General features: G+C 39.6%; 1 protein-coding gene across 2 annotated transcripts in view; it reads right to left on the minus strand.

Moving 5' to 3' along the window:
- Positions 1–504: 504 nt before the first annotated feature.
- Positions 505–24,663, minus strand: part of REV3L (REV3 like, DNA directed polymerase zeta catalytic subunit) — a 153,383-nt gene continuing 129,224 nt past the window's right edge. For both annotated transcript variants that reach the window (XM_075202931.1, XM_075202929.1), the window contains 8 exons: positions 22,811–23,017; positions 21,098–21,207; positions 18,508–18,622; positions 12,089–12,226; positions 11,334–11,524; positions 9,407–9,653; positions 3,048–3,257; positions 505–1,618 (listed from right to left, as the gene is read on the minus strand). In XM_075202931.1, coding sequence (XP_075059032.1) covers positions 1,478–1,618; positions 3,048–3,257; positions 9,407–9,653; positions 11,334–11,524; positions 12,089–12,226; positions 18,508–18,622; positions 21,098–21,207; positions 22,811–23,017 — 1,359 coding nt within the window. In that variant the 3' untranslated portion in view covers positions 505–1,477. The remainder of the gene's footprint in view (positions 1,619–3,047; positions 3,258–9,406; positions 9,654–11,333; positions 11,525–12,088; positions 12,227–18,507; positions 18,623–21,097; positions 21,208–22,810; positions 23,018–24,663) is intronic.

A 24,663-nucleotide genomic window follows, 5' to 3' on the forward strand; every position in this document is an offset into this window, starting at 1 on the left:
TTTCTATTTTGCAGAGTCAGGAGTTGACTAACAAGGAGGATTATCGGAAACACAAAATGCATTCTGGATAATATCATATATTATAATAAAATCGCTTAAAAATAGCTTTTGTGCTGCTGAGTGCTTCTGCCTTCCTCTATTCATGCACTTAGCAGTAAATCTTTCTTCGTACAAACTATGAGAGACAGGGACCCCTTTGTATCATGCATTGTACCTTTGTGTCTTTTTGATGGCTAGATGCAGGAACCACTACAAGTGGTTGAACAATACTTGAAATGGCAGTTGAACAAATGTTCTAATTATTTTAAACAGTAAACCTGGGGATTCCAGGTTATTTTGGCTCCTTCCTACCTATACTTGCTTATATTCAGTATAGACAAAAGTGTTATGAGAAATAAACTGTGTGTGGGGAAATAGTAATAATAATAATAATAAAAAAATAAAGATCTGGATTGTTGTAGTCAAATCTGAGATGAGTTACACAAAATCAAAACAGCCACCATATTATATATTTTATTCATTTTTAATATTGTTTTCATTTTAACTTTTCAAACAATTTCCAGTTTAGAAAACAATACACTGACCACATAATTCCTTTTTTTAATTTTATACAGTTATACAAATAATCTAAATACACTGTTGTGTTCAGGATGATGGCAAATAAGATTTAACTGTACATAAGGAAAGAAAAATATTATAAGCATATTTAGAAACCATAAAAATGTCTATACAAAACAAGCAAAATGGAATAAACCTTATATTTAAAGTATTGCAACAGTCCCACAGTTTTATAACAAAAAAGGTCTTTGCACAGTTCCTCACAATGCCCCCATTAACAGCTGAAGCAAGACAGCAATATATTTTTTATTTCCTTTTTTTCCTTTTATAAGAAAACGACAGTCTGAAATGCTACACAGAAATACGATTTGCACATCAAAATAACAAAAGATGTCATATGAGTGGAGCAACACGTGGAGGACACACACATCAACCAACTGTATAAAATCCCATTGCACATTATTTTACTCAGTTGTTTCAAAAGTAAAAAAGGTATATTTACAAAATATTTTGCACTTAAACTTAGAAATGATATGGGTGCTCTAGAATTGGAGAGAGGTCATGATACTGGTGTATCAAGAGAGGTTCATTCTGCTAATCAGATTTCAGTGCTCCTTCCTAAGCAGCATGCCAGGAAGTAACCAAAGCCTCTTGTCAAACACCTGCATTATAAAACTGTATGTTACAAAGTCAAAAAGAAAGAAAAAAATACTTTGTACATTGTAAAAAGATAGCAATACATAGCAATTAAAAGTTAACCCCCAGCACTGATGGAGATGAGTGTTACTTTGAGTAATAGTCATATTAAACAAATCATAAAAATCATGAAAGCAATGCAATCCAAAAACAGCACCATGCACAATATTCTGTAGTGTGATAAACATATAACAATATAGCACCGGTCGCCTCCTAACACAATTCAAAACTGGTCGAGGAGCTGACGTAGATATGGAGCCTTGGAAAGTTCCCGGCTCACTCTTGAAAGCTTGAAAAGTACTGGACAGTTGAGAGACACACACTGGATCTGTTGATCACTGCAGCCTGTGCAATTCTTGCATAACTAAAATGGGAATAAATATCAAATAGACACCATCAATACCGAGACTGCGACACGCAGCACACATTCTCAATATATTGTTCATTCCAGCACACGGAATTTCATTTTTTTTTTTTTTGATGCTTCACTTTGCTTGCATAGTATAAACTGGTAAAATTCAATCTCTTGACGAACGTAAAAAAAAAATACAATACTGCCATGGGCACTATAACTGGTTGCAGTCTCTATTATATTCTATTATTAATCTATATATGCATTATGGGCATTTTTGTTGCGTTATAAAATGCCTTAACAAAAAAATATTTGACCTCACATTAGATTTGTTATCTACTTGACTGCATTAAATAAAATGTTTTTCACCCTACCCCTGATTATAAAATGTTTTCCGATCATAAACCGCATTTCAAAGTGCAGCTAATCTGAATAATTGCAAGTTGCAGCATGAACCTGTGAGGCAAGTGCTTTACGTGTGGGTGGCATCAGCGTTGCCTGGTAAATGCTCTATGGGTGGCTGGTGTCAGCATTGCAGGGCGAGTCCTTTATGTGTGACTGGTGTCAGCATTGCAGGGCGAGTACCTTATGTGTGACTGGTGTCAGCATTGCAGGGCAATTCCTTTATGTGTGGCTGGTGTCAGCATTGCAGGGCGAGTACCTTATGTGTGACTGGTGTCAGCATTGCAGGGCGAGTCCTTTATGTGTGGCTGGTGTCAGCATTGCAGGGCGAGTACCTTATGTGTGGCTGGTGTCAGCATTGCAGGGCGAGTCCCTTATGTGTGACTGGTGTCAGCATTGCAGGGCGAGTCCTTTATGTGTGGCTGGTGTCAGCATTGCAGGGCGAGTACCTTATGTGTGGCTGGTGTCAGCATTGCAGGGCGAGTCCCTTATGTGTGACTGGTGTCAGCATTGCAGGGCGAGTCCTTTATGTGTGGCTGGTGTCAGCATTGCAGGGCGAGTCCTTTATGTGTGGCTGGTGTCAGCATTGCAGGGCGAGTCCTTTATGTGTGGCTGGTGTCAGCATTGCAGGGCGAGTCCTTTATGTGTGGCTGGTGTCAGCATTGCAGGGCGAGTCTTATATGTGTGGCTGGTGTCAGCATTGCAGGGCGAGTCCTTTATGTGTGGCTGGTGTCAGCATTACAGGGCGAGTGCTTTGAGTATGTTGGTGTCCACGTTGTTTGGAGTGCGCTTTATGTGCGAGTGGTGTCACTGTTGCAGGGCAAGTACTATGTGTGTGGGTGGTGTCAGTGGTAATGTTGTGAAACTATTATTGTTCAATAATACCCTTGCTTTGAGGGTCAACATATAAATATTAACATGATTATAATGTGGGAGTATTGTCTTTTATATTAATTTATTTTAATTAATTAAGTAGGTAAATTAGAATTAAAATACTAGGCATGTGGAAAAAATCTGCAGATTACAATACTACATTTACCTCGACTAGTTGGTGTTGCCTATATTCCAACTCTCGAATTTCTTGATTGAGAATCACTACGACATGCTGGGGTTGACTTCTACATTTATCACAGATCCCATGTTGGGTCAATTCATCACAAATAGGACAATGCAAAGTTGTAAAGTACTGAGAGATTGTGCCTTTCCTTGCATCCAGTTCATTTCGCACGGTTGAACAGGCCTTCTGGATCTGACAGGGGAAGCAAAAAACAGTTTTAGTATACTGGTTGGTGGCAAAATAACACACAATAATACAAAGGGAGATGACAACCAGATTGAAGCAGGTCGTGGAGGGAGTAATAAGAGAAAAGTAGGCTGCGGACAAGCACTGCTTGAGAAGTTTGAAGGCGGATGGGAGAAGAGAGCTTAGGCAGTATTTAGAAAGGCAGGGTGGGGTGGGGGCTTTTTGATGATGGGCGAGACAAGAGCATGCATTAGGAGCAAAGGAATGCAAGGAGGTGAGATGGGATAGGGTCCAGGGGGCTAGTGGAGGGGGCAATGGATGCGAGATGGGTGTGGAATTCCCCAGAAATTGGAGGGGGGGGGGGGGGCAGTGAGGTAAGACCGGGTAGGGCAAATGCAGCCTGATGGGAGAGGATGTCATGATGTAAAAGCAGAGGATAAAGATGGAGCAAGGGGATGTAGGGTGAGCAGGAAGTTTAAGGTGGCAAAGTAGCAATGGGGTCTGGAGGATTGGGAGACCTGAAGTAGGACTGTTTGGAGAGAGAAAGAGCAGAGCTAAGAAAGAATGAATTGGAGGTGGAGGACTCGTCAACATGAGAGCGGGATTTCCTCCAGTGCAATAGGCAGTGTGAGTGCATTTTTTGGAGATTGCAGTTTAGTTTGGAATGCCATGGTTATGGTGTGGACCATCGAAGACTAAGAGTGACAGCAGGGGCAGCGGAGTCTGGCGCAATGATATGGGTACTTTTATAGAGGGAGACAGCTTGGTTGGGGCAGAAAAGGGAGGAGATGATAGAGTGAAGGAAGTCCAGTGGGAGAAAAAAATAGCAGGGTCAAAGTTGTTGAGATTGCATTGGCGAGAGTAGCCTTGGAAGAAGGGTCTGGGGTGGCGAGAGGCTAGAGGAGAGGAATGTCAGTAAGAGGGGAGTTAAAGAAATCAAAGATCTTGCGGTAGTGGGAAAAGACCATTTCAACAGAGTGGTCATTACAGTTGGATGGAGAGGAGGTCCACTGTGAAAGACCAAATTAGATTGAGAGGGTGAGAAGTTGGAAGCAGTAGCATCTTTTGGATTGTTATTTGCGATGTTAATGTGGGGAGAAGAAGAACACCCAAGGAGAGATAGTGGCAGGAGATGTAATATCGGATGGGAGAGCCAGGTTTCAGTGTTGGCAAGGAGGTCAATAAGAGTTTGAGATGAAGAGGTCATAGATAGGAAAGAGGGAGGGAGGGGAGATGCTAATGAGATTGGTGAGACTGCTGGTTAGCTGGGATGGGCTGGGTTTGGAGTGGTAGCAATAAGAAGGGGAGAGAATATGAATGGAAAAAGAGCCTGGATAGAGAGTGAAGTCACTGGATGTTGGGATGAGGGGGAGCTGTGGTGGGAAGAGAGGTCAGAGTAGGGCTTGAGAGAGAGGACAATGTGAGCAAAGGTAGGAGTAAGGAGAAGCTGGGAAGTCATAATAAAGGAAAGGGATGCCTGATGGGGAAAGTAACTTGGGAAGGGGTTCCAGCGTAATATGCAGAGAGCAGCTGGGCGAGGGGCTGGGAGGGCAAAAAAAGAGGCATAGGATATAAAAGAGGAAGGAAAGTGGGGGAAACGGCACAGAGACATCGCAGGGTTAGAATAGTGGAGGGGAGAAGTGAGAAGTGCAAGTGGGTGGTTTAGGGCATAGGAAAGGGGCCAGGAAAGGGGTGGCCATGGGGAAAAGGACAGTGGATCCTGGTGTGTTAGAGGCTGAAGACTGGCAGAGGGTAGGGAAGAAGGTGAGGCATGACAACAGCCACAGGTTATGACAAATTACCCAAAAATGTACTTTGTGATATTTAATCAATATTAAATATCCATGTATGAAAAAGTAAGTAGACCCTCACACTTACTAAAGTACGCTTGATTAGCAGAACCTGGTAATTTGAGACAGGTTCTGCTAATCAAGCGCATTTCATTACTTGATCATAAAAGGCTCTATATAAAAGCAGAATTTTAGAAGTTTGGTCTGGATCACTCAGGTTTATGTTAATACCATACCAAGAAATAAATTAGATCTGCAATGGTATCAGAAACAATTGTTGCAGCTCATTGTTATGGAAAGTGGTATAGTACAATTACCAAGTAATTTGTAGGTACATCATTGAACAATGAGAAAAATTATTTAAAAGCAAAATGAAAACAGAGAATATTGAAGACAGTTCCCAGGTGTCCAAATTAATTCACCCAGAATTCAAACTGTATAATGCTCTGAGGAAATCACAACAGACCTAAAATCTACACCCATGCATTCATAGGCCTCTGTCAACATGGTAAATGTTACAGTACTTGACTAAAATAAGTAAATGATTGAACAAGTGTGGATTTCATGAAAGGGTAACAATGTTCTTCAAACAAACAAAAACAAAACCAACAAACATTATTATTTGAGAAGGAAGATATGGATAAAGATTCATTTATTCTTCATTTCTTTGAATCAATTGAAACAGTGTGGCTATTATTTTACTCTCACTTATTAGGGTTCACAATGTAGTAAAAATGTGGCATCTTTGTAATGTGATTAGCATATGCATTTCATAAGCTTCTTCATCTATTCTTAACAGTCCATTTTATACCACTTTTTAGATTTTCATAGTGACTTTGTATTATAGTTTCTTTCACAATCTGGCCTGCTATTATATTGCCATGTTTGTACACATCGGGATTTGTCCTATTTCTCCCACTGGTGATTAAACATGAAACCCTTTCAAGGTTTTATTATTTGATTTGTATCATAAATATGTAACATATAACTATATTATTTTGTTCACACTGTCATGGTGATAGTTCTTGCTGCATTTGTCATAAATCCCGATATTATGGGGGGGAATTCAATTGACAGCCTTACACGTGAGGATAACACGGCCCATACACTATTACCGTTACTATGGTAATAGTGCGCATTATTACAGTTAGTGTGGTAATTTTAACTGACTTTTGCTCGCAGCTCTGAGAGCTGCAAGCACAAATCCGTGTTAAAATTACCGTACTAACTGTAATAGTGTGCAGGCTGCGTTATTCTCACTAGTAACGATGTGAATAACAATGATTATTTTGTTACAATGGCACCTGTCAAGGGGTGGGATTAGGCAGCAAGTGAACAGTAAATTCTTGAAGTTGATGTGTTGGACGCAGGAATGGGCAAGTGTAATGAGCGACTTTAACAGGGACCAAATCATGATGGCTAGACGACTGGGTCAGAGCATCTCCAAAATAGCAGGTCTTGTGGGGTGATCCCAGTATGCAGTGGTTAGTACCCCCGGTGACAGCGTCATGGGCGCCCAAGGTTCTTGGAACCACGTTGAGAGTGAAGGCTAGCCTGTCTGGTCAAATTCTTCAGAAGAGCGGTCTGCACGATCAAAGTGCCCATATTGACCACTGCCCATCTCGAAAAGCACCAACCCACGTAAGCGCCAGAATTGGACCAACGGAATAAGGTGGCCCTGTCTAATGAATCGTGTTTTCTTTTACATCATGTGGGAAGCTGGTGCGTGTGCGTCGTTTACCTGGGGAAGAGATAGTACCAGAATGTAATATGGAAAAAAGGCAAGCAGACAGAGGCAGTGTGATGCTCTGGGCAATGTTCTGCTGGGAAACCTTGGGTCCTGGCATTCATGTGGATGTTACTTTGACACGTCCCACCTACCTAAATCTGTTATAGATCAAATACACCCCTTGATGGCAACTGTATTCGCTGATTGCAGTGGTCTCTTTCAATAGAATAATGCGCACTGCCACAATGCAAAAATTCTTCAGGAATGGTCTGAGGAATATGACAAACAGTTTACGGTGTTTTGTGACTTGGTCTCCAAATTCCACAGGTCTCAATGCCATGAGCATCCGTGGGATTTGCTGGAAAAACAAGTCAGAGCCATGAAGGCCCCACCTCACAACCTGCAGGACTTAAAGGATCTGCTGCTAATATTTTGGTGTCAGATACCACAGGACACCTTCAAAGGTTTTTTTTTGGAGTCCAGGCCTCGACGGGTCAGAGCTGTTCTTGTGACACAAGGGGACCTACACAATCTTAGGCAGGTGGTTTTGATGTTGTGGCAAACTGGTGTGTATATATTGTATATGTACCTGTCACAACATTATTTTTTAAAGTTAATATTTATTGGTGAAAAATATGTACCATTTAATTTTACAAAATAATATCAAAACCAGGGTAACATTAATTATTCACCTTGATCTTACTGATAATTATACTCACACAAACCACTTAGCAAAATATGCACACAGTCCGCTACCAGTTCATGTGGCAACATCAAATACAATATAAGTAGATGATACATATTAGATTAAAGTGTTTAAAATCTCTCTCATAATATAGACAGCGGGTGAAATAAGTATTGAACACATCAACATTTTCTCAGTAAATATATATTTAATGTGGCTATTGTAATGAAATTTACACCAAATGTCAGCAACAACTCTTGCAATCCACACATGCAAAGAAATCAAACCATAGATGTCCATAAATTACGATTTGTGTAATAATGTGAAATGACACAGGGAAAAAGTATTGAACATGCTTCCTGAAATTTACATATGAAAAATACATACATATACACATACATGTGTGTATGTATGTGTGTCTAATATATATATATTATATATATTTCTACTACTATATAAATGCCTAGTGGCGTGTGTGGGAAAAAAAAACCAAGCTGCAGCACCACCTGCTGGGCAGAGTTATACACTGGTCTATATATTTCTTGAAGGAGAAGTGACAGTTGGGAGTGGTTGGTGGTTGCCGGGGGTGACAGTGGGGAGTTTTTAACACCTTAAGTAGCTTGGTGAAGGATGTGACGATGAAGATGAAGGATGAGGTGATGGAGAAAAATGATGAGGTGGTGACATGTGGACAAAACCACGTTAAAAAAGGGCGCTTGCGTCGGGAAGTAACGCTCTTCCCCTGAGGAGGCCTGGGCTAGGCCCAAATGCATGACAAGAACCTTTTTAACACCTGAAGTAGCTTGATTTGACTAGAATGCATGAGTATCATGCACGGGTTAACTTGTATATATATATATATATAATATACACATACACACACACATATAGTTTGTATATTAGGGATAGCAAATAGCAGATAGATATATTTATCTATCTCACCTATTGCTTTTTGTTTGAGTTAATTCTCGAACAATGATTGACTGGGTGTTATACATATGATGCAGAGATGTTTAATTTCAGAAAAAAGTCTGCAGTTAAGCAACCACTACACCCTGCACAAATGGTTTGGTTTGACTCCCACCTGTAAGTGTTACAGAGTAGGAGCAGATGCACAGAGCAAGCAAAGCTTGCTAGTTGTGCAGTACAGATTCTTGTCCACCCCTGATGTATGGGCACAGAAGATTAGTATAGTATGAAGTAATGCATCTGAAATGTACAGGCACCCTTCTGGAGTAATTGTAGCATATATGTTGGCTGGGGTGGGGCACTGCAGCTGATACAGTATATAATCTAGGGGCATAACTGTAGCCAGTATAATATCTGGGGTAACTGCTGGGCATATAACTACTCTTGTATTTGTTAATGGACATATGACTGGGCATCAAACAGCACAAATGAGCTATTGGGCCTAACATTGCTGGACTACTGTGCTACAAGTGTCCTATTCCGACCAGAGCACTAACTGTGTGGCATTTGTAAATTTTCCCTGCTTGTGGGTTTCCTCTGGGTGCTCCAGTTACCTCCCACATTTCAGAAGCAAACTAGTAACTTAAATTATCTACCACATACACACTAATATTAAGCTCCACTTGGGCAGGGGCTGATGAAAGTTTTAAAATTATCTGTAAAGTGTTGCATAATATGTTATGAATGTAGTAAATATATTGTAATACTACTACTAATGTGGTGGACTATTAAAGCTAAAGTATATATTATGTGCTGGATAATTTCTGCACAATATGCAAATTTAGTCATTGCTGGGAATAAAGTTCTTTACTTTTGATGCAGTGTTTGTTTCACTTTGGTTCTTCTCATGTATCCTTTGATCATCCACATGAATTTGAGCTTCTTTGCCATCTTATATTTTCCAGCTTTGACCTTTACATTAGTATGTAATGACTATCCCTGGTCATCAACTTATATAAAATATTTATTAGTTTGTGCTTACCCTTGGCAACTCGTCATACCAACTGAAGACATCCACTCCAATGAGTGAAAAGATCCTGTTTAGTGGTGGTAGTATCTGTTTGGTGATGTAGTATGTTGCATTTAGCCTCAGATTGTGATCCTGGAGGACATCAATGGGCCTTCTCACAAGCTGGATAAGGGGCACTCCAGGTGTACCGTATACTATCACATATGGCACTCGTTCTCCAACACGTGGTTCAGAGCGACGGTCATATGCTACCAGTTTCCTGTTTAGGACAAAAGAACAGTGATGGGAGCATGTAAAAGATTTGGCCTCAAAACCAAAAACAATCCGAATTTACTGTAGTCCTATCATTGAAAAAATAATTTTTAACAATTTACATCTCTTCTGTAAATTACCTAACGTTTCACTCACAAAGAAATATATTGTCAATATTACAAAATATTAGACGTTACATTAAACAGTTATGGTCTCTGCTTAATTAGTTAACCAAAAATAGGTAGTACGATAGATAATTTTGGTACATTTACCATTTTAATACATGTTTAACACCGCTATTTACTCTGTACTACTGTTATTCAAGAAAGAAGGAAATATTTTTTATTTTATATTTAATAAAGTGATATAGAAGAATTTTGGGGAATGCCACCAGAGAGCATACCTCACAAGATTTGTTTCTCTGGCAGTGGGACAGGGGAGTGGCCATGTCAAGATGGGGGAGTGACTACACACCCCTGGGTATGCCTATGTTGTGCCATGCAGAGCAGCAATGAACAACACATATCTCCCAAAGTTAGGAGGTTGGGCTCACCCGCTTGTACTATGAGATAGAGGCACCCCTCCCCTGGGGCTGGTTTAGGAATTTGGGGAGGTAGCTGATTACCTGTGGTAATTAATTAAAATTTGTGCTCCATATATCTGCTGAAAGAGACTCTCTCAAGTGTGGAATCTTAACTGTAATATATGAAATTGTAAAATAATACCTGTGGGACACAGACACAAATCACCAAATGCAGATTACATAATGAATGGTAATAAAGTATCAAAAACAACATAGGAAAGGAGACTTGAAGTTCTAGTTACAGATGATATGAAGATAAGCAAGCAGTGGAAAATCCAGTAGATTATAGAAAGAGGCAGTAGTTGCAGGAAAGAGAAGGTTATATTTCCACAGTATAGGTCAGTGGCAAGACCTCACTTTGAGTATAGAAAGACTACTATAATAGTGCAAGGGCTGCATAAAATAACTTAGCACAAAAGACTTCAATAGCTGGTCATGTGCAGATTAAAGGGAATATGACAAAAACAATGAAAGGTACTTCTAGAGATCTTAAAGGCAGCAATTTTAAAAATAAGAGGATTTCTAGAACAAGGGAACACACTTTCAAATTGGAGGGAGGAAAACTGTAAGGTAACAGACAGAGGAAGAACCTGTATACATAAAGGATGGAGTATCTGTGTAATAGTCTCCCAGCAGCTGTGGTGGGGATTCACACAGTAAAAGACTACAAGAATGAATAGAACAAGCATATGGCATTGCATAGAATTCCCAACCACTCCTAAAAACAAAACACACATCAACACAGGCACAGGACAGACTAAATGGACCTGTAGTTTATTTTCTGCCATTAAAGGTTTCCATAATTTAAATATGATAACTTTAATTAACCCCTTTTTTTAATTTCTTGAATTTCTGAATATATTTAAACAGAAAAGTAAAGACATGAAAAATATTAATTAAAAACTGAAACATAGGTCACAAAAAGCCAATGATATCCCCCAAAGTAAAATAATCATGCTGACAGTCATATTTGCCCCCACACACTGTAGTACAATTGCATATAAAATATGAAAGAATTGCAAACAGAAAAAAAAACCACTGATAGGAAATAAGCATAAACTGTAAAATGAGACAACAGGCAGCCTGCATAAAAAAAATCCCCACCTTGTGAGTTCTAGTGCTGGCACACAGGCTCCTGGTCTGTAAGCAAAACTGCCTCTGTACTCCTTGGCAAAGATAAGATCCTGCATGCTGGCCTTTCCCTCCAAAAGCTTCATGCATTGTCTCTGGACATACTGTTTTATTTGACTTATATCTCTTGTTTCAAATAGCAGCTTAATAGAACGTTCAAGTATCTGAAAAAACAAACCACTTTGTAAAAACACATTTGACCCTGGACAAGTGCGAGTTCAAGTTTTGATGTACAGACAAGTACTAAGCTGCATTGTATTTAAGTTCCAGATTTACGGCAAAGGACATTCTCTTATTATCAGATCATATTCAAAAGCTTATGATTTAAGTATATATTGCCACATAACAATACCCATACTAGAGAAGCAATAGATTCTATTCATTTCTGAACCGGACATTTGCCTCATTAATTGCATAAATTAAGCTGAGTGGACAATAACTGACTTATGCTCAAATATTACAGGTAAATTGGGATTTAGATAGCGAAATCCTAAGTACAGCTTGTGATGGATACTAAACAGAATTCTGAACTTTAAGCATCCTTGCCCTATACTGGTTTCTTGATTGACCTATGACTGCAGATGTTTAATGATGTAGAAGCATTTTAAAGTGTTCTTTGAGGTACTGTAACTGTTAGAATTGATTAAGATTGTAGATGTAGTTGAGTGCAGACAATACAATGGTTGTTTGTAGCAGCTAAACAGTGATTAGCCTTTTGTTATGGTTACCTTACTAACGGCAGGACAGGCATCTCTTCGCACAGTCTCTATCCCCTTTGCATCGAAAACTGGATCCTTCTGGTCAAGTGTTTCATACATATAACCCACATATCTTTTCTTGGTTTGCAAAACACATGGGAGATACACCTGCAATATGTCATTATAAATTAAAATTATGTAGTAGGATATTTAAAAGCACTATATGCATAATTAACGTAAAGAGACTTGCAAGATGAACTGGAACCTTCCCCTTTTTGTCACTTCAGACACCAATGCAACAGTATTGCTCCTGCATACACAATGATGCGCTTAATCTAAAATTGTCTTTATGTTTCTGATATCTCTGCTGGACTAAAATATGATGGTCATCTTTGAGGCATAGTAGAGAATTGTGGGACCAAGGCAGCATAAGTGTAGATGGGTTTGAGGTTCAGCAGATTTGGGCTGCAAGTCCCCATTGTAACGGGATGATGAGCATGTGTTCCTAAAGCTCCTCAGATACTCGGAGATATAGTGGTCAATACTCAGCATGAGCTAATAATATTATGATCATCATCAACATTTATTTATATAGCGCCAGCAAATTCCATAGCTCTTTACAATTGGGAACAAACGTTAATAGGACAATACTGGGTAATACATACAGAGAGGTAAGAGAACCCAGCTCGCAAGCTTACAATCTATAGGACAATGGGAGCGTGAAACACAAGGGCATGTGCTACATCATATTGCACAATGGACCAGCTAGAACGTAAAGGTAAAAGTATTAAATGGGCTGTGTGTGTAGCAATGTTGGTCAGAGGGTTGTTATCTTGCGTTAGGTGTGTAGAGGGTGGTAATAGGGTAACCTAGGGAGATTAAGATGGTGGTTGAGGAATATCATAAGCTTGTCTGAAGAGGTGGGTTTTCAGAGAACGCTTGAAGACTAGAGGAAAGACTTACTGTGCGAGGGAGGCAATTCCACAAAGTGAGTGCAGCGTGAAAAATGTCCTGTAACCGAGAATGGGAGGATGTTATGAGAGTGGAAGAGAGACGTAGATCTTGTGCAGAACGGAGGTGTTGGGAGATATTTTGAGACAAGTGAGGAATGTATGTCAGTGCAATTTTGTTGACGGCCTTGTATGTTAGTAGAAGAATTTTATATTGTTTTCCATGAAATACAGGCAACCATTGTAGAGACTGACAGAGTGGCTCAGCAGAGGAAGAACGGTTTGCAAGGAAAATCAATCTAGCTGCTGCGTGCAGAATAGATTATAGGGATACAAGTCTGACTTTGGGAAGACCAGTAAGGAGGGAATTGCAATAGCCGATGCGGGTGATGATGAGTGCATGAATAAATGTTTTCGCGGTGTCTTGCGTGAGATATGTGCGTATTCTGGAAATGTTCTATAGGTGTATATAACATGATTTAGATATAGAGTTGATGTGGGGAATAAACGACAGTTGTGAGTCAAGGATTACATCTAGGCAACGAGCTTGCGGGGTTGGATTATGGTCATGTTATCAACAGAAATAGAAATGTCAGGCAGGAAGCTTCTGTTTTTGGGTTTTTGAAAGATTGAGTTTGAGTTGGCGTGAAGACATCCAAGATGAAATGGCAGAAAAACAGTCAGTAACGCGAGACAACTAAGATGGTGAAAGATCAAGAGAGGATAGATTTGTGTAACATCCGCATAGAGATGATACTGAAATCCAAAGGAACTTATTAGTTTTCCAAGAGAAGTGGTGTAGATAGAAAATAGCAGAGGACCTAGGACAGAGCCTTGTGGTAATCCAACTGATAAAGGAAGGAGCAGATGTGGATCCAGAGAAATTAACACTGAAAGAGCGATTAGATAGGTAGGATGAGAACCAGGATAGGACAGTGCCTTCAAGACCTAGGGATTGTAGCGTTTGTATGAGGAGAGAGTGGTCAACAGTGTCAAATGCAGCAGAGAGATCCAGGAGAATTAGAAGAGAGTAATGATTATTACTTTTGCTGTGATCAGATCATTGACAACCTTGGTCAGCACAGTCTATGTGGAGTCTTGAGAGCGAAAGCCTGATTGAAGAGGATCCAATAGGTTGTTTGCTGTGAGAAAGTGCATGAGGCGAGTGTAGGCAATTCTCTCGAGAAGCTTGGAGGGGCATGGGAGCTGGGAGATGGGGCGGTAATTTGCGAAAGAATTAGGGTCAGAACTTTGTTTTTTTAAAATGGGAGTAATCACTGCATGTTTGAATAGTGATGGCAACATACCAGTAGAAAGAGATCAAAATCATTGTGATTTTTGTTGGATATGTAGGTAAATACAGTCCAGGTATCTAGCAGTCTGACTTAACGGGAGAATCAGCACATGTTTGACCAGCATTACAGTCACTACTTTAGTGCAAGTAAAGAGTGTATAATAGTTGCCTGTAATGAGGATTCATTACTATCTATGGCAGTATCAGAAAGCACTACTTATCACCCTGCTATTCTTGTGCACCATTTCTGTTTAGCTCAGGCCTTTGTTTGGCTGCCATAGTTAGTAGAGGGTCAAAACGCAAAGATCCACATCATCAGTAGCCCAAAGTGTGCTGCTCATGATAGTGATGTAGTAGTGTAATGCCTGCAGCATAAGGCCAACTGACTGCAGTGGGAAGAAAAATGCCCCAGGAGGGATGTAACAAAAGGGGTAGTTGGGTCTGAGGGAAGAGATGCTAGAACAGGTTAGAGACAGTAAATGCATTATAGTTACACCCAGGGTGAAATGTGTAGTGTAATTGTTCACATTCTAAAACACTTTATAGACCTATAGATTGAGCAAACATTATTCTGACTACGGGCATGACCAACCGCATGTCTTTAGGTTTGTCCTCAATTATAAAGGTGCCAGATCAAATCAGTAGACTGAATAAAGTTTGCATCACTTGTATGAGTAGATGAAGTTATTTAACAGGGGGGGGGGGGGGGGGGGATATTGCAGTGCATTTAATTCTGTGACGCTCCAAAAGAAATAAGCATGGTTCAAAGAGTAAGTGTAACTAATGCTTTGCAACTATTTCCTTCATTCATTCCAACTTTACTTTCTGTATTCTAAAATACTGCTTGATCATGTGAGTGCAGGTACATTAGACCTATCTTTATTACTTGTGCCACTATCAAATATTTCAATGTTTTAATTATATTGGTATAACTGCACCTAGAAATTTACGTCCCCCTATAAAGTGTGCCAGAAAGGTGGAAAAAGTTGCCCAATAGAAAGTAGTGTTACAATTTATAAAGACAGTCCCAATGTCATCCTGATTTGCAGTTTATTTCAGCCATTAATGAGGCTAAACCAAGCAGTATCTTATGAGAAACACAGTGAAGTATAATTCAATCAAAGCAGTGGTTTAAGGTAGTAGGAAGTTGGACTGTGATTTGATGATACACTTTTGCACAGGGTACCTCTTTGTTAGTTTGCGGATGCTTTCCACATGAGTCTAGAGTAAGCAGGCACCTTGAACAGTGCTTGGTGTCTCAACTAGGTACACTGCTGGAAAACCACTGTGCTTCATAAATGAAGTTCAGAGAATTATATCCTGGAAAAAATGCCATCTGTTGCACCATGTTGAAAAGGAGACCCAGAAATAATATGTAGGACCACAGACCATTTTGGCCAAACATTGCTTTCTAGACTCTCAATGGACAGCTCAAGGTGTTGATTTACTAGCTCTCTAGGATGGGCCTTAACAAGAATACTGTCTATGACGTTCCACAAAAGCAGAAGTTTACTTTGGTGAAGAGCCGTAGACCTGAAGACAGGCTAAAGAAGAGTGCTCGAAATTAGAAATGCAAATCTGGAAAGCAAAATGGAGGAATCGGTGATGATCTTCCCAGATGGGGATGTGTAAGTACGAGTTATTGATATCGAGAAATGCTACGAATTCCCTTTTCTTGGATTGCTGATTTCAATTGCTCCCATGGAAAGAATTTGCTGAGTTTTACACACCATCCCCTCTTGGACATTAAGAGGATGTGAATAAAATACCAGACCCATCTGATGCACCACAACGGGTCTGAAAATCATTATTTATCAACCTCTAAATGGTAAAATGGAATGGCTAAATGGCATGGCTAGCTGGGGATTTTTATTTTAGATGGCGATCCGGAAAAAATATATGTTATCCCCTGGTGATCATATTGAGTACCCAAGGGTCAGGCATTGACTGAGAGCGGAGTCTTCAGGTGATCCACCCTCCCTCCTCCTCAAAGCCCATGGGGCTCAGTTGGTAGTTAGGAGGCCTAGAAGGATTACTATTGGACTGTGTTGTTCCAGGGAAGCTTGTCTTGGACTTTGAATTCTGCTTCCAGGTGGACAAGAATATGTTTTGTGGGATAAGTGTACATGTTAAACTCATGCTTCACAAGACCCTTTCCCTGTAAAAGGTAACGCAGACAGGGAATTATCGGACGTTTTGACCGCTGGCCCAAGTCTACCTGAAAAATGTAGAGCTGCACGCACAAGGGCTTTTCTGGAGAATTGGCTTTCTAAAGTTCTGGGCACATCACTAATGTCAGCTCAAATTAGTGGAAGCAGGTTTGGGACAAGAATGGCAAACTGACCTTCTATTTCTGAAATGAAACACAGGTAAAAGCTGTGACAAAACTTCATATTTATTTTGAACATTGGCACAAAGTTAGGGCAGCTGCTAGCAATGCTTTTTAGACAGGTCAATAGCATACCATCCATTGTTCCCATCAGGAACTCCTCAGGTGGTGTGTGGAGATTATAGAATCCATAATATGTTCCTAAACCAGATGTTATTCCAACGTATTTATACAAAAACTATGCACAATGCCTATACCCATTTGCTAGATTCTTATACTACAAGCAAGAAACTGAGAACAAGTCCCTCATAAATGGCTGAAGCCCTTATTATTTTACATGAGAAATACAAAATATCCTAAAGTGTGAGAATTGTGCCATCAGATCTCCTTCAAACTCCAACATTAAAATAGAAGTTAATATCCTAGCTATAAGATTGGACAAAGTTATAATTACTGTTATCTACAAAAAAAATTGGCAAATCTACTTGCATAAATATTTGCCCCCTACTTATGCATGCACAACTACTGCATTCTAATTTGGCAACTGAACGTTGCAAAATCATCAGACTCTGAGTGGGTATTCTTATGGATCGTCAAGATAAAGATTGGTCCAAAACCAAATTTGATTGGTTGGATTCAGATACTAGCAACCTGTAGCTAGAAAAACTGTAGGGTGCGTTGTTTTTTCCTCCTTTTTCACTGAAATGAGGGACTAGACAGAGCAGCTCTCTCTTCCCTGTACCATTTGTGATTGCATTAGAACCCCTCGCAATTGCGATCATAAAGATTGGGCTCCACGCTTTTCTCGGTGACCCCTGCACTTCATTAGTAACAGCTCTTTGGGCTATTGAACATTACGGGCACATTTCTGGACTAAAAACAAATTGGGGCAAGTGTGGTGGACTGAAAGTCCTGTGTATACGCAAATATTGATTAGTGCAAAACTTCAACACTTGATGTCACAGGCGAATATTCGTGGGGGAGGCAGAGCAGAGACCCTGGATTTTGTCTGCTGCTGACGCCTAGTAAATGGCCCTCATTCCCAGGTACTACAGACATCCTCTAAATAATTCATCTACAACACAGCTCTTACTAAATTGTTTAAAGCTTTGGTTTAACAACCCTCTTTGGTTTAAACAAGACTTTCCCAGTGCTAGCTAGCTTTAAAGGAGGAAGACCTCATGACTAATTAGGTTATGACACAAGTAAACAACTTTCGTAAGAATGGGTACATTGTGGTCCTTCCAGTAATTCTAAGCATAACAAAAATTATCAACACTTGTTTAGATATTTATAGAAACTAAGAATACATAAACATAGGGTCCTTCACGTTGGAAACTATTCTTAGAGGCCCACAGACAAAACTAACGTCACTGCTATACAACCCAACCCCATTCTCAAACAACTTATTCAGAGAGCTGTCTTCTTTGCACATAAAACCATTAATATGTCCTGATATGCTGGATGTTACCTACACCCCCTAGCCCTTATACCAAATATACACACATGCACGCATACCTGTACACATTGTAGGGAAGGAAAACCTTTGTGGACAACATGTTTCAGCACCTTAAAAATAGTAGATGCTCACAGGGGCACCATAACCTGATGTGAGGTAATCGGATTGCTTTTAACTGATCCTCAGTTTCCTTGCATTAAACTACCTCAATCACCTTAACTATGTACTTTACTTGCATTGCTAATCAGGATGACATACTACATTATTACATTATAGGGGCAATTCAATTAGACATGCAGCGTCCCTGGAACGTCAAAATAAAAATGCAATAAAATTAAGTTTAAAGTTTTTTTTAAAAAAAAAAATGAATGTGCAGGGTTTCTTATATTAAAACACAATTTTTCCCTATTCTATTACCTTCTCAAACTTCAGTTTCACTGGTTTTGGGTTTGTAGCAGTGACAGCTTCAGCAATTTCTTGACCTATCTTGAAGGACTGTTCTTTTGTAGCTCCTTTCAACAGCACGAACATGCTGCAAATAAAACATACATATAAGGAGAGCTTTTTGTATCAGGATGTACTTTCTTTCATGAAAAATTGTGTTTGCACAGTTTGTAACAATTTGGGTACAGTGACAAAGCTCAACTTTGCTAACATTAGTGATGTTCTTACAGATGTGCTATTACTAGGGGAATGTGCTGTGAGTAATGTGGTACATTCTTCTCTTAAATTCATTTTAATATAAAACAATAAATTGACAATAATACTAGTGAAAATGATTCCATAAATGCAATCTTTACTCCAAAGCAGTTAGAAAATGGATTTACTCAAGACTGTTACCAGTCACTCGTAAAGATTTTCATTTGACAGGAGGGTTATATACCTGGTGGAGCAGGTTAGGTTAGGTCTGTCAGTGCTACTAGCCCCAGCAGCACAGTGTTGTATAGTAAATGTGTATCCTACAGAGATCCTCTGTCTCCTGTATATACACGACAGAGCCGTAACTTAGAATTCTAGCGCCTGGGGCGAGAAAGACAAATGCCGCCCCCCTAGTCCTCAATTTTAACCAAATGAACCTAAAATATTCCTAAATTGCGACCCTCTTCAGCTTTGCGCCCTGGGCGATCGCCCCTGTCGCACAGCCATAGTTACGGCCCTGATACATGACATCTTTTCACTATTTATATACTGCTCAGGATATGGGCAGGACTTCTACTATCACCACTGTAATGTGTTGTTTTTTTTTTTCCTTTAAACTCTTTATTTTTGCTAGAACATGAGTTCCATACAGCAAACAGTGAAAATATTGAAACAAAAAGTCCAAAACATGTCAGTAAAAATACGGAAGAAGACTCAAGCATAAGACATATTATTTCACAATTTTCGTGTTATGGAAAAACAATGAATTATCCTATGAGAAAGAAATAAGCTGGTCCAGCTATGGACAATAACAAACTCCACTGCCATGGAACTCTGTGTGGATGCTTTTTCTTTTTCTCTTTTAGGAGGAAAAGATAGAAAAGAAAAGGGGGGAGGGGAGGGGTAAAGGAGGAGAAGGAAAAGCCTGATAAATACATCTAAAAGATAGCTTTTTAGGTAGCGGGTGTAGTTGCTTGGTAAAAGGAATACCAGAAGTCCCAAACCTTGTGGAAGCCTGGAATTTTGTCATGGAGGAGACTGGTAATATATTCCGTAGTGGCCATATACCACACGCGAGAGATTACACTTTGGAGGCTTGGAGGGTGGAGTGATTTCCATTCCTTTGCTATCTGCAATCGAGTAGCAGCACAAATGTGCTGAACAAGTCTGTCTCCCTGTTTGTTTAGGGGTTTAACCCGAGAGCATAGCAACATAACCATTGGGTCGGGTATCACTTCAATGTTTAAAATCCTTGTTATTAGATCAACAACCTGAGACCACAGGCTGGAGATACTAGGACACGTCCACCAGATGTGGTAGAATGAGCCCACCTCCCCACACCCTCTCCAACACAAGTCTGAAGTGCCAGGGTATATTATATGTAACTTTGTAGGTACTAAATACCATCTTGTGTATACTTTATATGTGTTCTCTTGTATTAAGGTGTTGATGGAGATTTTGGAGATTCTCAACCTGAGCCGGGACCACCCCTCTTGATCAATAACTTTACCAGTCTCCCGAAGCCATGCCTCCTCATACGATTCCGCAATATCAGTTTTTGGTTCCAGGAAATTATGATAGACCAAAGATATCAGACCTGGAGCTCCTGAGCTGTTCACACAACATCTCTCGAATGGTGTAAGGTTACGTAATTTGGAGGATCTTCAGAGTGATTGTATGAAGCCTATAATTTATATGTAAGCAAAATGCAAGGACGAAGGGAGGCCCTTTTTCTGTCTTAAATCCGAAAAAGTTTGGGGAGCAAATTCTCCCAAGATGTGGGTAAACTGGGTGATACCCACCCCTTGCCAGGGGCGCGAAAATGACTGCATATTTCCTGCCGGAAAATCCGGATGATGCCACAACGGGGTAAGTGGAGTAGGGTATGAGGTGAGCTCCCATTTTCTATGGAGCTTATCCCATAGGTTGAATATGAACTGTATGGAGGGATGCGACTATACTGAGGCCGGCCTTTGATTCCTAGAGAGCCAGGGAAGCGAGTTCAAGTTGTGATCCGGTATATGTGCATTCTCAAGGTCGACCCATCTCTTTATCCCCGGAGTAGACTGCCAGGAAATGATATGACTAAGGTTAACTGCATAATAGTGACGCTCAAAAAGCGGAAGTCCATATCCCCCTGACTGAGTAGTTTTAGCCAGGCATGACCTTTTAAGTCTCAATTTTTGCCCTTGCCAAATAAATTTACTGCATAAAGATTGCAAGTTGTGTTTTTTTTTTAGATTTGATAGGTCGTGGGATATGCAATATCATTTTTGTACCATAAAGTAATTAATTACATCAGATGAGAATAGGCCACAGGTCTCAACAAAAAATAAGCTTTATATAGGTACATGATGATCATAATTACCTGTCCGTGTCACCATATACCACTCGGGCTCCCCATTTCTTTGTATCGTTGACAAGTTTTATTGCCCGCTCCAAGGTCTCCCGCGCTTTATGGATAATACTGTCTCCAATCTACATGTAACATACATAACACAAGTCAATAGCACATTTGTTTACCGCAGCGATTAACATGCTGGAATATGTCCAGCTTTACTATAAATTATGGGTTCTTAACATGCGAGTCTGGACACAAAGGATGGGTCTCCATGTGGTTTTGAGGGAATCTCAAAGTCTTCTTTTTGTCAAACAATTGTGCACAATAAACTAATATACAAATTATTAATTATACTGCAATACTACTGTGTACAACTGCCTAGTTTACTAATTACATTTTAATTAAAGTAATGTATTTAACCTATAGTCAATGCCAAAGTAAACACATTATTTCAAAACTCAGAACATGAATCCTGAAGTAGATACTCAAACTTCAGCCTTATGCACAAATAGGGGCTTTTTAATCTGATTTTGCAGCTCCCTTTTTTGACTGGAGAAAAAAGTGACAGATACTGAAATAGAGACCATTGATATGAACTGCACACAGGTAGAGAAAAACGCTATTTCAACTCTTCCCTGTTCTGTTAGATAGACGCAAGCAATGTTTTTCCATAGAGAATGGAAGACGGGGTTGTGTGCACATAAGCCTTAGCCTAATTCACTGTTCGATTAGGGTTAAACCCCACCTGCTCTAGATTATATATAAGATTGTAAAAAATAAAAATCAATGTGTTATTTTACTATTTGGCTTCTTACCAAACCACTATGTCCGACATAAATTCAAAGAAATATGAATTTTCAGCATAACAATGTTAAAATGGTATGAGTTAGTGTTGGCCAATATATATCTGGAGCCAACTTATGAGTGGGAGGAAATATGAACCTTTCTACATAACCTAAATTGAAAATGCTGATTGAACAGTCTGATGCATTGTCTGTTGATATATTTAGCCATAGCAATTCAACAAGTTAAATTATGCTTAAATATATACAAACATGTCATATACATATTATATACTAGTCAGAAACTATAGACAATTTGTAAAAATAGAACTGTTGGCTACTGAATTAGAAACTCACACATTAAGTCTATAATAACACATTCCAGCGCCATGATATAATTAAAAAGAAAATACTTAAATCAGATTCCCAATGGCTGCAGCTAGTTTGCACTTTCGGTGTCAAGATCAAGTTCAACATTTTTGAGATGTGTTTGAAATCAAGAATATTAATTACAGTGCTAAGAAAATCCATTCTAGCTTTCTTTTGGTGGCATTTTAGAAAACATTAATTTTTAAACTTAATTTTAAAATCGTACAAGCAAAATGAAAACATTTCTTGAGCACCTCAGAAATCCATTATAAAATATATTTAGATATTTCACTATTCCTTCTGTGTATGCAAGATATAAATTTGTGTACTTTACTTAAAAGCAAAAGCAGAGACTTTTAAGTCTTTTAAAAAACAACCACAAATGAAAGATCCTCTTGCTGTGCATTCTCGGCATGAGGACTTCTACGGATGCAGAAAAACTATGCCGTACTGTACCACCACTCTGGGATGGCCAAGAACGGTTCCATGGATGGATGTAATATTATACCCTTTAATATAGCACTCGTAGGCATTCCAGCTCCTGCATATGAAACAGAATGCAGGTCTAACAGGGGAATATGATCCCTACCTCCACACAAGGCATTCTCCCAGAGTAGTTAGCAGCAGTATAACCAAATGTGACATTGGCAATTAACTTCAGTCCTAGCTGGCGGGCATCAAGCAGTCGTGTAAGGCTTTTGTCATGTTTATATTCTTTCATGGACTGTTTCACCATTATTCGGGTCTTTAAAATCTCTTCAAGCATTCGTGGCAGCACCCCTTTTCTGACAGATGCCTAAGTAAAAGGGAAAACAATGATAGTTAAATAATTAGCAAAATAAATGAATTATAGTCAAATTACAAGAACATTTATATAGAAACTATATGTTTGCGCCCTTTTTGTCAGCATCTTAACCCAACTACATTTGATTACCACCAGTGGTTGAAGTGGAAATGTAAAAGTGGTGCTATGGAAACTTAGAATTGGTTGCATGGTAAATGTAAGTTAATGGTTAATCAAAGCAGTAAGACGTGGCTGTATGTCATACCGCAGTATACCAGAACACTTCAACCACGGTTTACCACCAAATGCTCTTAAACCGTTTTCATTCCCGAGGAACCTGTAACACTGTCCTTCAATGACTAATTTGAAACCTCTCGTCCCACTATTCCTCACAGTCATCACCTTATGATCTAGTTCTCAAAACTTCCTGCTACTGGCCCCTTTGTCGGTTTTATATATGTACAGCCAACATTTTATGCTCTGTATTATTATGTACACTACATGGCCAAAAGTGTGTGGGGACTCCTTCTAATTAGTGTTTGGTCATTTCAATCACACCCATTACTAAAATCAAGCATACAGCAATGCAATCTCCAGTGCCAAAATTTAGCAGTAGAATGGGTTGTTCTGAGGATCTCAGTGACCTTCAACATGGCACTGTCATAGGATGCCACCTTACAACTAGTCAGTTTGTTAAAGGTCTGCTATGCTATGCTGCCCTGGTCAACTATGAGTGCTGTTATTGTGGTGGGAAAATCTAGGAGCAACACAAGCTCACAGAACAGGACCAAGTGTTGAAGCGTGTAAAACATTGTGTTGCAACCGAGGACAGACTCAACTGTTCATTAGGAGCTATATGGATTTTGTTTCCATGGCCGAGAAGCTGCACACAAGCCTCAACAGATTGGGGAAGGCCCTTTCCTATTTCAGCATAACAATGCCCTGTGAACAAAGTGAGGTCCACCCATCAAACACCTTTGGGATGAATTGGAACCTCGACTACGAGCCAGGCCTAATTGCCCAACATCAGTACTCAACCTCAATAATGCTCTTGTGGCTGAATGGGTGCGAATCCCTGCATCCATATTCCAAAATCTAGTGGAAAGCCTTCCCGGAAGCGTGGATGATGTTATAGCAGTAAAGAGGAGACTGACTCCATATTAACGTCCATGATTTTGTAATGAAAGTTTCAACAAGCACATATGGGGTGGGGGGGATTCAATAAGCCTTGATGTTCCTCAGAACATGGCGGCTGCGCATTTCTACCATTGCTACGGTAAAATCTCTGCTCATTTTTCACACCTCCATGGAGTGCGAGGAAAAAAAATCAATGGAGATTTCTGTCTAATTGATATGGATGTGATGTTTGAGTGTGCTCATATGTGCTTGTTAGTTAAACATCTCATTCCTAAACCATGGGCAGTAATATGGAGTTGGTCCTCTTGATTAATGAGTTGTTATCCAAATAAATTTATATATACACACACATTACTGTACTGTAATACACAAATTATATATAGCTATAGCAATGTTATCTGCCACAGAATATAAGATGCAGCACGGTGGCTGAGTGGTTAGCACTTCTGCCTTATAGTACTGGGGTCATGAGTTCAATTCCTGACCATGGCCTTATCTGTGTGGATTTTGTATGTTCTCCC

This window comes from Mixophyes fleayi, chromosome 3 (genome assembly GCF_038048845.1).
Source record: "Mixophyes fleayi isolate aMixFle1 chromosome 3, aMixFle1.hap1, whole genome shotgun sequence".
Lineage (NCBI taxonomy): Eukaryota > Metazoa > Chordata > Amphibia > Anura > Limnodynastidae > Mixophyes > Mixophyes fleayi.